The sequence below is a fragment of the Poeciliopsis prolifica genome, unplaced genomic scaffold (genome assembly GCF_027474105.1).
Source record: "Poeciliopsis prolifica strain line A6 unplaced genomic scaffold, Auburn_PproV2 SCAFFOLD029, whole genome shotgun sequence".
NCBI lineage: Eukaryota > Metazoa > Chordata > Actinopteri > Cyprinodontiformes > Poeciliidae > Poeciliopsis > Poeciliopsis prolifica.
In genome coordinates, this window is record NW_026562404.1 from 4,193,662 (window position 1) to 4,209,846 (window position 16,185).

At 40.8% G+C, this 16,185-nt stretch overlaps 2 protein-coding genes across 2 annotated transcripts; both read right to left on the minus strand.

The window, feature by feature from the left end:
• Positions 1-32: 32 nt before the first annotated feature.
• mkrn4 (makorin, ring finger protein, 4) lies at positions 33-3,508 on the minus strand. The gene is made up of 8 exons (XM_055049612.1): positions 3,384-3,508; positions 2,000-2,128; positions 1,654-1,898; positions 1,513-1,580; positions 1,163-1,407; positions 987-1,094; positions 496-598; positions 33-212 (listed from the first exon to the last, which is right to left on the minus strand). Exons 1-8 carry the CDS (start codon positions 3,413-3,415, stop codon positions 84-86), a joined length of 1,059 nt encoding a protein of 352 aa, XP_054905587.1. The 5' UTR covers positions 3,416-3,508; the 3' UTR covers positions 33-83.
• Positions 3,428-14,873, minus strand: ppardb (peroxisome proliferator-activated receptor delta b). The gene is made up of 8 exons (XM_055049611.1): positions 14,516-14,873; positions 12,076-12,472; positions 11,834-11,985; positions 11,575-11,713; positions 10,891-11,093; positions 10,121-10,327; positions 9,780-10,023; positions 3,428-6,134 (listed from the first exon to the last, which is right to left on the minus strand). The coding sequence occupies exons 2-8, from the start codon at positions 12,407-12,409 to the stop codon at positions 5,887-5,889; spliced, it is 1,527 nt and encodes a 508-aa protein (XP_054905586.1). The 5' UTR covers positions 12,410-12,472; positions 14,516-14,873; the 3' UTR covers positions 3,428-5,886.
• Positions 14,874-16,185: the final 1,312 nt, after the last annotated feature.

Here is a 16,185-nt window from a genome sequence, read left to right on the forward strand (position 1 = left end):
TGGCTTAGTACAGACTACAACAGAGGCCGTGGTCAAAGGTGGATTGACTTTGTATTTTAGACTACCAAGAAAAAAAGAAATGCTTAAAACCCATAATCTTCAGTGAGGCAAAAGAGAAGTTCTTCATCCGCTTCTTCACCACCAAGAAGGCTCATGCTTATGAAAAAGCCAAGCAGATCAGTAAAACTGTCATCCTCTTCCTCTGCGAAGTACTGTGAGGAGGCAAAGGAGGAACATGAATACACAACCATGGAAAGCACCTAAAGCAGGGGTGCCAAACTCCAGTCCTCAAGGGCCACAGCTACAAAACACTGGAATGAAATGGCTTAATTACCCCCTTGTGTGGATAAGTTCTCTAGAGCCTTGCTAATGACCTAATTATTCTATTCAGATGTGGTGCAGCAGAGGTACATCTAAAAGTTGCGGGACAGTGGCCCTCCAGGACTGGCGTTTGACACCCGTTACCTAAAGTATATTAAAGCATTGTGCTCTTACTGAAAACACTGGACTGTTAGAAGAATCTCCAACATGCCGATAGAGACACTCCTTTTTGAAGGGACAGCATCCATATCTGTCATAGAAGCAGCATCTCTTCTTACTGGAAAGAAATGCAACAGTCACTAGCTTCAACATGTTAATCGGACTGATCAGTTACCATTTTCATTGACTAAACAAAATAAATAAATAAAGCTCAATTTATAAGTCCAGGTATAATACACAGGTACTTTATGTTTCCAAATGCACCCCATTTTCAAACATTTAAAATACAACTATGGTACCTGGTATTCATTTTTAAATCCATCTGGAGAAATACCATCAAGAAGGTAAAACGGAAATTAAAAGTACAATAGGCTCATTATCAGGATTTATAGGCAGCAACTGAAACGACTATAAGCTTATATATACACTTAAAGCTGGTCAAAAAGTTACAATCCAGTTGTGTAAACTGGTTAATTACTTTGAGGGCAATCAAAACAGCATCTTACCCAAATTTTTTCTTGAAAGCACCAATTACATTTTCCTTTTCTTGACCTTCCACCCAGTATTTATTTGGCACATAAAAAGCAGACCTGACTCGACACTGAGGACAAGCCCTGCAAATACACAGAGGTCAAAACGCTTGTGAATGCAACTTTAACTTGCTGTCATAATAAAGACCTACCTTACGACGTCAAGTCCGATGTCTTTTGTTTTCCTCCAGGTCGCGATGCAGTCTAAACAAAAGGGATGATTGCAGTTTGGCAAGATCCCAAAGACCCGGTCTCTCTGATTCTCCTTTTCATAGACTTTGTCCATACAGATCCCACAGACCACATTTTTGCTCTGCAGGAAAGCCAAAGTTTCTTCACTTTTTTCATTGCAAGCTGCTGCAGCTCCATCTTCACACATCTCAGATTTAGAGGCTCTCTATATAAACAAACAGAAAAATAGTCACCGCCAATTGAGCTTCTTAGATTCGTGGTATAGAGAAGGATCCCCATTTACAATTAAGCCATCAAATCCAATACCAACCTCATATCTTCCTTGCCATGCACTTGCTTGAGCAATACCTGAACTTGGGGCTGATTCCAAATAATTTTCTGCCAAGCAAAATTAGGGAAGATTATTAAAATGTTAACCAATGACTCAGTTTCTTGTATAAAGCTCCTATACCTTGTGACAGTTCCTCCAAAACATATTCAGGCAGATTCCCAGTTTCTTGCTGAAGATTAAAGGGATAAATTGCTGACTGTGATCCACTGCATCTCTGCCTGGATGGAACATTAACACGCCAAAGAGTTGGTTCTGACACTCTTCTTTCAGAGTAGTGGGGCATACCAGAGGGGGAGGCTACAGGCGCAGAACCCCTTCTACCTGGAAATACTGGTCCAACTTGAGGCAGAAGGACATGAAAGAACCTAGAGGCAGGAGATAGATGAGTTTCATAGTCCTTTAAAAGTTCAGACAAAATAAAAACATGTAAAGTCTAACGTGTGCGAGTATGGTGGGTGGAGGTTACCTGCATCGTTCACCATACCAGCAGCCACCTTTCTGAAAGTATCGACATATTTGAGATGCAGGTATAGGGGTGAACTCATGTCTGTACTTGCATCTTCGGCCAAATCTGCAAGAGCCATTTATGAAGCGCCTGTGCAAAATAAAAAAAATAAATATAGCAGCCATTTACAGTTTGAGGAACTAAGATATAAGGGAAATGTGTGATCAAATATAACTCTGAAGTAAAAAGAAAACAGTTAATTTGACATTTATAACCACAAGTTATAAATGCATGAGTTGGCTACATAAAATTGCCAGAGTAATGTCGAAATATGATGGTTTATCAGAACTGACTTCATTTCCTAATCTCAAAGTAAACAGAAACTTCTTTTTCCATTTTCCCCAACCAGCAACAAAAACTACAGTAAGACACACAAGAGTTTTGGATCTAAAGTCCCTTATATCCCATTCATCGATTCGTGATGTGCAGATGTTTTCCTCTGAAATCTCCTCAGTTTTATTAACAAATTTCTTATCATGCATTTTATCTTTTTACCTTATTTGGTAAAAAGACTGTGGTAACCTCTGACATTACCCAAGTTAAGGTCAAAAACTCAATTTGTAGAACATCTGGTCACAAACGGGCTGCAGAAACTGAAAGGTGTGTTGTGCCTCTCAATTTAAAGTAATTAGTGCACCCCAACAACAAACTTTACGGCCTCTTTCAACACGTCAATAAGTCTCCTTTTTGGGCTTCCTCTGAGCCTCCTGCCTGGAGGTTAAAACCTTCAGATATAATCAGGTCTCCTCTGAACTTGCCCAAACTCTCAGTCTGGCCTTCATCTCCAAAACATTCAATATTTAACGTCCTCCTGACGTACGCAGTCTTGACCATAAAACTGTGTTTTTGAAGCAACACGTAGTTCCGCAAATACTTTTACACACCAAAACATGTTCCCCGTCAGCAGCCATGTTGCCTTTTGTTATTCACTTCCTGAAAGAAGTCGTTTAGAATTAGGTTTTAATTGGCGCATAGTTTGAAATGAACGTACCCACAAAAAAGAAAAAAAAAAAAAGTTCATTAACCCAATTAAGCATTTCCGCCGGTAATTGATCTAATTTTAAACCTAAACATTCGACGCTTGCAGGGACAGAATATCGGCGTCATGGAAACAATAACGGCCAGCAAAGATAAAACGTTTTAACGGTTTGATATATATACATAAGGAAAATGGTCTCAATGTAAGGACAGGGTAGCAAGAGACCTTCAAACAATTTTTAATGTCACTCAGTTTGGAGCTGAATGTTCGGTGAAAGTTGTTACCGACAGTATGCTTACCGTAGTACCGACTGTCTGTGCAAATACAGCCACTTCTAAAGTGCAAATTAGCCTTTAATCTGCTTACCTACAAATGTTTCCACTACGAACCGAGTCCATCTTGTGAACGCGTTTTTCTGCCTTTTTTTTTTTTAAGCTAGCCGCCAACCGAGACACCCTCCTTCTTTCTCTCTAAATAGCTAACAGCTGTTTTGCCCTACTAATTGCCGTGGCAACCGACCAATGGGAACTTGAACTGGGCGGTTCTACGTAATGTGCGCAACACCTCATTGGCCGATGCATGTGCCAATCATAACAGTTCCCAAGGGAGCACATGCGCCGTTAAGAACCAGAGAAAACTCAGCGTTATCATTTCTATTTTATATGTGAGAAATCACTAAACTAAAAAGTGAATATAGGTTATACATGTTACAATAGGAAAATATTTCAAGTTCTACTACATGCTTCTGCAAACAAATTATTCAACCCATCATTTACAGAGGTAGCTTTTTTTTGTTTACACTTTTTGGTGCAATTTCTTGCTTTATCAGATCTCTGCGGTAAATGGATTTTCTTATTAGAAACCAGTAATCAAATAACTCCCCAAAAAAGAGCAAGTGTATATTATATTTTTTATTTTTTAAATATGCCTGCTTTTCAATTAATTTATTTATTTTTGTGGTCAAAAACAAACAAAACAAAACAAAAAAAAAAGTTTTAAACTTCCCAAACAGGCACCTAAATGTGTGACTGCTGCAGTGATTTTGGGAGGTGCTGTATCTTAAAACTCACAGGTATTGTTCCACAAGCAGACAGGAATGGACACGAACATATGAAAAGAAACGATGTATAAAATTTTGAAGGATTTGGACGAGAATACATGTTTAAAAAAAAACTGTTGTCACGTCACGCAGTGACGCATATTTCTCGCACATGTTGAGATGTGGAAGCTGAGGAAAATGAGAGATTTTTAAAAACAATTTCGCCATCTTAAATATAACAAAAACTTCCATCTTTTTTTTTTTGACCACAACGATAGCAAAAATTGGCTGTGCTGAATAATTCGCAGTTTACAACAAAAAGTCAAATAACTCCTCATTTTTACCCCCCTATTACTGTTTTCTGGTGAGAAAATCCAGTTACCGTGACACGCATAGACCCAACCAACATCCTTTGCTTTGCATAGCACACTTGACGTGAGCCGATGATACAAAATTTTGCAAGGTGCATTAGTAATAGGGATTAAGGCAAAAAAAAAAAAATGTCAAGATTCGATAAGACAGTGAAATATTCATACATTTGGAGGTAGATGGGGATAAAGACAAAAGCACAAGAGACTACTGAAAGGTGGACTGCGTAAATCAGAACTGGCAGAAAAAAGTCAAAATTGTTGAGCTGCAACATAAATCAGACACACAAAAGTGAAACAGTACTTTTGGGTTGTGTATATCTTGAATACAAAAATTCAGAAACTGATTTAGACTTTCAATTATGACAGAATCTGCCAGTCACGATATAATGGTTCTGTATGCTGGTTTCCTATAAAGTCCTCCTGCGCCATGGAATTCAACATGTTCATGTTCAAGAAAGGTTTGTTGGTTTGCATGATGGTATATTTGGTAAAACCTAATCTAAACAGGTAGGCATGGATATACAAAATATACTTAAATCCATGAAATGGCGTAATTCATAATTTGCTCTAACAATATCGTCGACAAACACAAATAATTTGTAACATAATCACAGAGAAATGCGCTAACAAAACCAGAAAATGGCAAGTTCAGTTTCCCGCGCAAATGATAGAAAGCTTGCTGTCCCTCGTACTTTTGCAAGTCACATGTTTATAGTGTCATCTAAGTTGAGCTATCTACTTTCACTTGGATCAATGGCTTTTAAGACAAAACCTAAATGAGTTGGATTTCACATTTATTGACAAACAGAAATGATATTGCACAGACACTAAGAGAGCTCTACACTGCTGGAGCCAGCCCAGTTTGTGTTCTTCAAACCAAATGGCAAGGTGGAAGGGTTAATGATGATGATGGTGATGTTGTAAACAAATGCCAATTTGTGCATCTTCGGTTGTAATACAATTCTGACAATAAGTACAATCACTCTTTCTAAAAAGAAAAAAACCCTGATCTCCCTCTTCCATTTCGACTGTACCACTGGCGTAGGAGCATGAAATGTTTTCCCTTTGCAGCGAAACGCAAAGCATGGATGAGCGAGGAGAAGTTCTCTCTCTCGTTCTCAAAACACTGCTCCGGGGTCAGCTTTGCTATGAGGATGAAACAGGAGCAGCCTCTATAAGAAAACATATCACTCTTCCTGTTAGGTGGCCATTGTGGGAAACTAAGGCTTTGCAGCAAATGATTCCAGATGCTCATCGCACGGGGAGAGCAATGCTGATACTGTGGGACTTTTCCTGATTGTGATAGCCCTAACAAAGTGAATCTGCTTCATCTGCGAGTTCAAATCCATGCCAACGTATGGAAAACAGTGCTTTCACTGAATGCAGTGTGTTATTAGATAACCGAACGGTTCTGTTTGTAACAGTATTGCTTCAAAATCAGTCTGTGCTGGAGATTTCTCTAATACATGTCTTTGTAGATCTCCTGTAGTAGAGGGTGGAGCGAGGTCTCCGACTCAGTCTTTTTGATCTTTTGGACGAGCTGAGCGTTCTCCGTGACCAACTGGCGAAGATCGGCCATCTTCTGAAGCAGCTTGGGGAAGAGGTAGAGAGAATCAGAGTGGTTCGCTTGGAGGTGGAGGTCCAGGGCCTGAAGGATGCTGTCCTGACTTTGCTCCACCTGCTTCACGTTCATTAGCCCGGGACGATCTGGAAGAAAAGGAAGATATTTTACAGTAGTCAACAACCCAAGACTATAATAGTGATGCAGATAAAGCAGAGATTATGTGACATTAAAACCTAATTAGAAGTTACACGTTTTGACTCAAGTGAGTCTCCTTCTCTTTGGCTGCCCAGGCTACAACACCCTTATGAAATAACACAATCCTGCATGAATTTTGTTGCAAGTCTCTATGAGATCCTTTAATTTTTGTAGATATTGCTGTCAGTGTGAAGGAAATCAATCTAGACTCCCATCTGAGCAGCTTTTACTTCACGATTCAGTTTGTGAGGGGATAATCGCGAGGTCGTAACAAGCCCAGCATGCGTCAACTTTCCAGACTCCTATTTGTATTATATTTTCTGGACATTTAAGAAGAACTAACTTTATCTTATGACCTGTAGATTCTTCAAGTAATGAAACAACAAAATTACTTTGAACTGCACTAAAGGATTGTTTGGCTGTTTTCGTGGCACCTGGACTAACTTGCAACAACTCTCTGTTACAAACTACTGGACTTAAAAAAGAAGAAATGGAAGATCCTAAACTAAATGCAGGTTATTTTTAGCAATATGTGTGAACCTGGTAAATGAAAGCTCTTTAGAAAAATTCCAAAGAAACTGTTGAACTTGAGTAATTTTAGCCAACCAAGTGAAATTGCCCTTTAATTTGCTTTGTGAATGAGTCTTTGATCTGTAAGTAAAACAGTTAAATTATAAATGGGAAAAATATTTGAATCAAGCTGTAATCTGTCAAGTCAAATATAAAATCATGTTAACATAACGAAACCTACTGCTCTTATCAGGCATTAGTTGCATTCTGCCATTCAAACAATTTTCCAGTATCAAATGTTTTCTTTGTATGCAAGTGGACCTAAAATGAATGATGCAAAATGTATTTCAAGACATCTGAAGACAGCAAAGTAACACTGTTTAATGTTTAAATGCCACTCTCTGACATCAACTTTTTCCTCATGAATTAATTATGAATAAAACTCAACTCACATTTTGATGAGTTAGCTTGAATTGAAGGCTGTATTCAAGATCTTTGTTGAATATTATTAATAAACTTTTCATTCGACCAAGAAGTGTGTTTATAATAAGAAAATTATATTAGAGATAGTATTTTTTAAAATGTAATAATAAAACGTCATTCTAAATTATTTAATAACATTATATTGCATGAAAATATTACATGTTAAAAATTATTTACACTCTAAATAATCGATTGAAAACCTTCACTGACATTAGCGCAATCAAATACTCATTAGAAATATTTTTTTTTCACTGGTAATAATGCATATTTTGCAATGAGATCTACTTCTTTAAGGTTGGAAACCCTCCTAGCCATCACCCTAATTAACCCACTGAATTCAAGTTGGGCCACTTTAAAACATAAACTGTTTGTTCTTAAAATTAAAAGATTACTTCAAATCTAAATGTGCTAATAGTATGAAGTATAGGGGGCTTACGTGCAATCTGTTTATCAAGAGATAATTCGTAATTATGTAGACGCTCATATCCTCATAGCGGAGCAATTTGCCCCCACGCCCCGTCTCATTTTGCCCTCATTTTGTTTCTATTAAGTCTGAAATGATCTGAAGAGGAAAATAAGTGAGTGGAAGGCGTCATCCGTTTCAGAGAAAACAGAAGCTACGACTGTTTTCTGAGAATGTTTAGCCGTGCTCTGCTTTAGTCATGCATTAAACAGTTTTCAATTGAATTTTGAAGACAGTATCGCCACCTGCTGGTGCAACATTTGGTACTGCATTTCTGAATGTCTGGATGGAATACCGCACAGCATAGATGCTGATTTTTTTTTTACTCTCTCCCCCCCCCAAAAAAAGTGAATGTATTAAAATGATCAAGAGTAGCATAGCTGGAAGAATAGTTTGCCATGTAGAAAGATCCATGGCAATCTGGCTTAGCACAGAAAAGTGATCCTGAATCGTCATTTACTAATATTTATGTACCGTATGCCCTATCAGCACAAGGACCAGCTAGGAAGTTAACATCACAGGGGTTTGAACAGTTTTGCCTTCCTGCACAGACATATTTTATACATCCTGGCTGACAAAACATAACTGCTTTCGTATGTGTTTTTTTGTTGTTGTTTTTTTTTTTACCAGAAATAGGGTGGATTCAGGATGCAGAAATTGTGTTGCTCTAGTCAAGTGTTGTATCGCCAATTTTTTATTTCTTTTCACTCTCAGGCCAGAAACTCTTTTCCAAGACACTTCATTCTTATATAGCGGCAGAAACGTCAAAATCTGAACTGTTGTCGCATTTGTTCTTACAGGAATCGAGAGATCAGACGGGCAAATCTGCCCAGACCAGACACAGAGAAACGATGCCAATGCTTCTGAGAGGAAGCGTGGAAGTGGTTTAGGTCATTCAGCGCGGATGTCACAGTTAAAAACACACACTGAGGCTCTTTGTTGACTTTATAAAAAACAGCTGCCTTACTCAACAACAACGTGGATGGCTTGCCACCACAGGGAGATAGAGGAGGGACCACAGCAAAGTAGGGCAAAGTCAAGAGTTTAGGACTGTTTAAAACATCATGGCCAAGAACCTTTGTACTGTAGTGAGACCTGGTGTTTTAATCAAAAACAATATTGGGGCCAACTCGAACTCTTGAAAGAGATGCTAATACTGGTTGGGATTGAAGGGGACATTTAGAAGAATTTGAAACATTTATAACAAGCTTTCTGTCTGAGCAAATACAGATTTGAGTGGACTTCGGGGGCATTTGAAGCGCTTAGAAACAATGTTATTAGCATTCATCATCAGGCTTACATCAGCCAGTCTGCAACCAGATACCAAGAACATGGCCTTGTAGAAGTATTTGCATGCCATGAAATTTTCGACATTTTTCCTCAAAAACAATCTCAGTTTTATTTTCTTGCTTGAGATTTTGTTTGTGCTGGGGCAACAGAAAATAGGGTCTAATTCTAAAGAAAAAAAAAAGTCACGGTTTTCTCTTTTTGAATATTCAGTGATCCAAATGTATTGAACCCATTTACGTTGCTACACCTAAATAAAATCCAAACTATTTCTTTCAAATTTAATTCGTAAACAGAGTTCTCCTGGGTCTGACGTAACCTCGGTATAAAATCAGCGGCTCTGTGAATGCTTCGGAGGTTTGTCGGAGAACATTAGAGAACAAATGCCATCGTGAAAACCAAGGAACACAGCAGACAGGTCAAGAAATAAACTGCAGAGGTCGGTAATAAAACAAAATCTGGCTCTTTGGACACCTAAGGAAGCACTGTGAAATTAATGACATGAATATGATAGAACCGCAACCCTACCAGACGTGGCTGTAAACGTACACTGGCAGATGGGAGCATAATGCTTCTCTCCCGGAGTAATTCTACGCTACTTTGTGTTGATATAAAGCACAAACCACTAATGAAACGAACTGGATTCTTGTTTTTTGACAAGCACCAGACAAAATTACTGCCTGTGGTTGGTCAGACTCTTTACAGTCAGACTGAAGGCAGACATGGGTGGAAATATGTGTTCTTTTTTTTATTTGAAAGTTAATGTGTAAAAAAAAGAAATAAATAAGAAAATACTACCTGCACCACACATCAGCTTTTTTACACTTCACCCACTAACTCTCCATCTCACCTCCGCAGAGAATAATGGCAGCAACAAACAGGGCCAGGTCACTGTCATCCAACTCCAGAGCATTGAACTTGACAGCAAACTCAAACTTTGGCTCCATGATCTCGCTGAAGGGCTTCCGTAAGCTGCGTAGAAACTCCCTCGTCACAAAGCCTTTCCCGTTGGCCACCAAAAGTCCATCCTTGTTCATGAGAGACGGCAGCATGGCGAAGATAGCCTCGTGAACACCGTATTTGAGCAGCGTCACCTGCAGAGAGCAACGCACAGGTGTCCATTTGTGCTTTCTGCACGTCCGAAAACAAGCCCGCCAGTCGTTTCCATAAAGCGAGGAGACAGTGACTCACCTGGTCATTGAGGAAGAGGTCCACGAACCCTGGAATGCTCTTGGCAAACTCCGTGAGCTCTCGCACAGTCTCCACCGTGGTGCACTGACAGCGGTAGAACACGTGGACGCCGATCTCCTTGGTCAGCGGTGCGCCTGGAACCAGCTGGCTCCACACCAACCCGCTTTCTGCTTTCCAGAGCGTTTCCACGTCGTAGATCACAAATGGCTGCCATGGACAAGAACAACATAAAAACCACCTCGAACAAATACCAGCTTAGAGTGTACAATAAATATGAGAATTATTGAAATCACTCCCTTTCGAATGAAATACCCAACATTGTTGACCATTTTTCATTTGAGCATTTTATATTATGCATGCACCTCTGTGCACTCCTAAGTTAAATTTCAGAATGAATGAGCAGAACAAAATCTGGAATTACAAATATTTTCTTTTTACAAACTCATTCAAGATTGGAAAATACCAAGATCAAATTCTAAGCATTTCCAGACTTTGTAGAAACTATTTATGGCCATTAAAGTATTTGGATAACCTAAATTGTTGGGATTTTTTATAGAGAATGTTGACACAAAAAGTAAATAATGTTGACCTTATTTAAATAATTTACATTTTAGCCAAGGGCAGAAACGTGCACCATTCTTTAGATTTGAGTCAAATCAAAAGTAGAAGCAACGGTTTCAACTCACAGTGCCGAGAACAGACAAAGTCTGACAAAAGTTTTAGCTGTGGCTGAATTTAATGCGCTTTTTCCGGCTGAAACCAAAACGTACTGCGGTGCTGCTGGTTTTGCCAGTCAAGATGTTGCGGGCCCTCTTCTTGGTCATACTGAGGTTCTTCAGGTAGGCTGTGTTCACTTGTTTGGCCAACGTCTTCAGGTCGGAGCCGCCCGGTTTGCTGAGGTTCAGCTCCTCTGCGAGCAGGCCCGCCACCAGCTTCTTCCTCTCCGCCTCAGGCATGCGTCCGTATCGGATCGCTGAGGAAACACGCGCACATGGATGTCACAATTACAAATCAGTCAGGTTTTATTTAACAAAATGCCATGTTAGAGAGTCAGAATGGAACTTTTATTAAAAAAAAATACGTGCTTTTTACGTGCTTGTTAAAATTGGCATTAAGACGTGACGATATAGAAAACTTGTGAGAAAAATCAAGTTCCTTTGCTTTCTCCCAGAGTCCAAAATAACCAATCAGAGCCAGGAATAAGATCTCAATCACTCTCATGCTCACTCCTCTACCCCTCTTTGCTCTGTCAGCTGGTTCACCACAACTTAGCATGCCACGAATGCTAAGGCGAGTTAGCAAGGTCACCAATGACGGCTTTTCTGGAGCAGTAAGTTGTTTTTCCATCAACAGTACATTTAACAGCATGTACACAAGCATGACTGACAGCGCTAAGATCTTTGATTAATTCAATTGTTATTTGGCCATGAATGCGAGAGCTCTTTCCCTCTCACCATCATGGGACATTCCCAAAGACAGGCACTTCTGAAAGCGACAATATTGGCACTTGTTGCGATTCTTCTTCTGAATCTTGCAAGAACGCTCACAGCGCTCATATTCCAGTTTCATCCGCACGGTCCGTCGGAAAAAGCCCTGAATCAGAGACAATGCAACCGGCTTAACAATTACAACTCTGCACACACACAAAGAAAACATTGTTATCGATATTTGTAAAGCCTGCAATGTTTTCTGCTGAGACGGTTAAATTGTTACCTTGCAGCCTTCACAGGCGTGTACTCCATAATGGAAGCCAGACGCCTTGTCCCCACAGACCTTGCACTCCACGCTGATCCCAGAAGCCGCGTTGTCTTCTCTGCCAAGACGAAGCTGCTCCGATAGTGACGGCGAAGACGTTTGGGAAAGATCTGCCGTTTTTTAAAAAGCAGGAACGTTATAGCTCGTGAATTCTGTTGTTTCCGCATATTCTTTTCGCCGCCTTCTTTCTGTGTTTTCACCTGTGTAGCTTGATGATGCGCCGTTGTCCTTGCTGTGACTGCTATCCTGATTTTCACCGTCCTTCTGTTTTTTCCTCTGTTCCCCTTTCAGGCCTCTGGAAGGAAGCGCCTCCCCTTCCTCCTCCTTGTCCTCCTCGTCTTCACTCTCCCTGGTCTTCACCTCTCTGAGGTCCGTCGTCTCCGACGCGCTGGCGGCCCCGCAGCTGTCCGAGCCTGCCGACTCCACCTCCGGAGGCGTCCACCTGACGTCCGCCTGGTCCTGAGGAGACTTGGCCTCGCAGTAGCCATTCACCCTGCTGTGCTGCTCTGTGGCCGATTGCTGAAACCCGTCCATGGTTCCTGTTGAAGCTGACTCGGCGGCTCATCTCATGTCACGTAGCCATCACAGCTTGACTTTCTAAAAATAAAGTCACTTGTTATGTTTCAGTATAAAAATAACCGCATGTATCTTTCATGTAGATTGCATACAGAGCAAGAATGGACAGCTGCCAATATTTAAGTGGCTCCACATGCCTGCGTGTCTACTAGTTGTCGATGTAATGTCCAGGATGTGAGGGGTTAACAATCTGATTTTAAGCATAAAACACGCAGCAGACCCAAAACAGTCCTCTTCATTTCTGTTTTATGTATAAATATGTAGGTAAAAACACTGTAAGCAATTCTAGACTCACATTATCTCGATAAGGTATCTGAAAAACGCTTCGAGTGATCTTTTAATCCCTCGTTACGCTTTTAGAGCTGCCTCTTTATCACTACTTTTGTTTGTTTGTTGTGAGATGACGTCCAGATTTGCAGAACATTTAAGACGCGAGTAAGGTCTTCACCACATCAAATCCAGCTTGAAATAACCAAAAAACAGCGCGAGGCTACACCATGAAGGGGCCTCGTTGCTAGTTTCAGAGATACATTCAAGAGTTTAAAAGAGCTATGGTTTCAGAACTATTACAGGCTTCCATCATACAGCTCCTGGGGTTAAAAGTTGCCAGGAATAAAAACTGGGGTGACCACAGATATCTGGCTATGAGTCTCTCCCCCAGCTACTACTGCAAACTGCTGTTCAGCCAGCGGAAAGAAAGCTCCTACAATTCAGAAAGGGAAATATTTCAAGCATTTATTTTGGTTAGGAAAAACATAAATTTAGTTTCTCAAAAAAAAAAAATGTGAATATCACATGAGGCTAATATGTTTGTTTGCATTAAGTAACTAAATATCATATACTCTGATGCAGTGTGGTCTGGATGTGATTACTTTGTGGTAATTATTTTAGTTTTAAGACAATCCAGACAGCCCCCATTTGTCTGAATTGTTGGATTTTAGAGTCTCATCTGATAACAATATTTCTGTTTTTGACCAATCAAGCACAGTGATAACACGGATATGTTGGTAGTTTTGGCAGTCTGGGCAAATGCCAAAAAAATAAAAGAAATCTGCGTTTTAATAAATCTTTTTAGGTTTAAAAATGAAGTGCTCTTGCAGACAGACAGCTGCTCTGATTTCAGAAAGAGGACCAGCACCAGCAGGTGACATGGCTCCTCAACTCATGACTGTGGGAACTTCAAACCTGGATAAAGTGTCTCTCTGATTTGCTTCCTCCAAACTCTGGGTCCAAAAAAGACACTAATGACACAGTCTCTGGTTCAGGAGTGGCTGAGCAACAACGAAATAATAATCGGACTTTAGATGTATAAATCCCAAAGGATCACCAAAGCACTCAGTTTCTGTTTGCATCCTGGACATGTCTCATTTTCCTCCTCTTGTCTCACAGCTTGCTCTCTCTGCTGCTGCATGGCAACATCTGTATTATTGTTTGCCTCAGCTGCTTGGCAGGGTGCACAGTGTGTCTTTGAGCTGCTTTAAGGGGAAAGGGTGCATGCACTATGTACACACTGCGCTGCACTTACGGGCTGGAGGAACAGAGGAGCTCTGAGGGGAGGGAGGTAGTATTTTTACCTCCCGCGCCCCCTAGCGGATGAAACCGTCAGGGCCCGTGGCTTTCCGAGCCGTGATTGGAAAAACACGTTGTTTATTAGATGTCGACGGACAAAGCGGGTCAACGACACACAAAGGCCAGACTGCGGTTCCTGTCAGGTTTCCAGAAATTGAACACCGGGAGCGTTGGAGGGTGGCGCGCGCAGACAACCTGTCACACTGGTTCTCGGAAGTGTCTGCTAACTTACTGAGCACCGAGTCGCTACCACCGCCAATGTAATCGGATACAGGCGACTGAGAACTCGTGGAAAAGTGGGATAGACGGCGTCGAACCAGGTCCAAAACGCCCGACAACAAACCACGTTACGGTCAAAAGCAGTCTCTCGGTGCGCTTCTGCTAGCCGTCTCAGCTAGTTAGCTCCTAACCTTGATACCGACTGAGTACTATTCGCTAGCTGTTAGCAGCTAGCTCACATTCCTCTGCGGCAGACGGCGTTTTTTCTTGGCTTACCTTCCCCACTGGAGCGCCTCTGGTTCTGAGTGACGTTCCCGCTACGAGAGTCGGCTAAAGTGAACCAGCAGGGAGAGCAGCGCAGTTCTCGGATCGATCGGCTGCTGACAAGTTATTACAGGCTCATAAACAAGAGCTAATGTCAGACAGCTAACCAGCACAAACTTAAGACAGAGCAGGGCCCTCGTGTTGCAGCCGGGGGGACAAAGTGTAAACATGAAAAAAAGAAAAGAAAATGTGTTTACTACTATGTCCTGTGTAAATAAGTAAAGTTAAGTGGTAATCCCTCCCTTGCTCCCCCTCTCTCTCGCTGTGTGTCGTTCATGGCTTTCCTTTGCCCTGCTTCACTGCTCCTCCTACTCCTGTCACATGTCAGGGCACACAAACACACCACACTCAACCAGCCAAACACTGCACTCAGCTACAGTCAGGGCCCCTTCAGTGCTTCCGAATAAATCACATCATAACATCAGATAAGAAAAAACACACGAAACAATCAAGACAAACATAACTTAGTCTGTACTATAACAGCACCCTATAACAGCACCCTTTCCCTAAAAAAAATATATATATATATATATATATTTGACTGGAAATACTGGGAGCACAATAAGCCATTTATTTCGCTGACTTCTGCTTGAATTTTGCTGAGCATCATGTAAAAACCCCAGAAAAGCAGATGATTATCACTGCACAATTTTATACACCACATGCAGAATCGGTCAAATGCATACCCCTTTAAAAAATCGTGTTTGGGTTGAGTTTTTCTTTTTTTTCTTTTTAAGCCCACATTCAAAAACACTCTGAGAAATGAGAAAATGGTTGTATTGCAAAATTAAGAAAAATAACTACAGAAACAGGGACCTTTTGACTGCAATCTTTCTAAGATCCAAGAAGAGAGCATCTTTTAATGAGTGAGATGTTATCAAGATGGATTGTGATGAGGTCAACACGGCCAGGCCAGAGGCAGCACAGAGGGAGTTGGGTCCAGATGACCAGGTATGTCACCGTGATATCTGCTAAAGCGTGAGATGAGTGCACAGACCCAAACAGATGACGTCTAGGTGGTGAAGCTCCAAAAGGAAAACGCACTCGAGATGAATACTGGCAGTCTCTCTTTAGAACAGCAATCTTCTGAAGCTACAGCAAACACATTGATCGGACAATGTAAATCCTGTACTCCAAAAAATGTGGTCTTTACGTAAAAATGGTAACGATATGTGGAACAATGGGTGTCGGAATTGCTGTTTAAAGTTTGCAACATGCCAAAAAGATGTGGAAAAACACATCTGATCAGATGAGTATGTGGGTTGGATAACTAGCAGTGGATATCACCCTGAATTCACCGTGCTCACAGTGGCACACTGTGCTGGAAGTATCATGCTGTGGAGAGGCTTTTGTTTTTCTCAGTTGCTTTGGTGCCATTTTTGAATCATCCTTGACATTTGCAAAATAATAATTGCATTTCTCAAAACATTTTGTACAAACAGCAAAGCACTATGCAAAAGTCAGTCTCTTTCTCAAAAGCCTTAGTTCATCTCTGAGACATAAATATTTGAGTCAATCAACATGCCTGTGCATCAGTGTGACAAGTCCTTGTGTCATTGTGTTTGACAGTCAAATTGCTCAGTCATGTTGGACGCTCTGTTTTAAACGATTGCTAAAGTTTT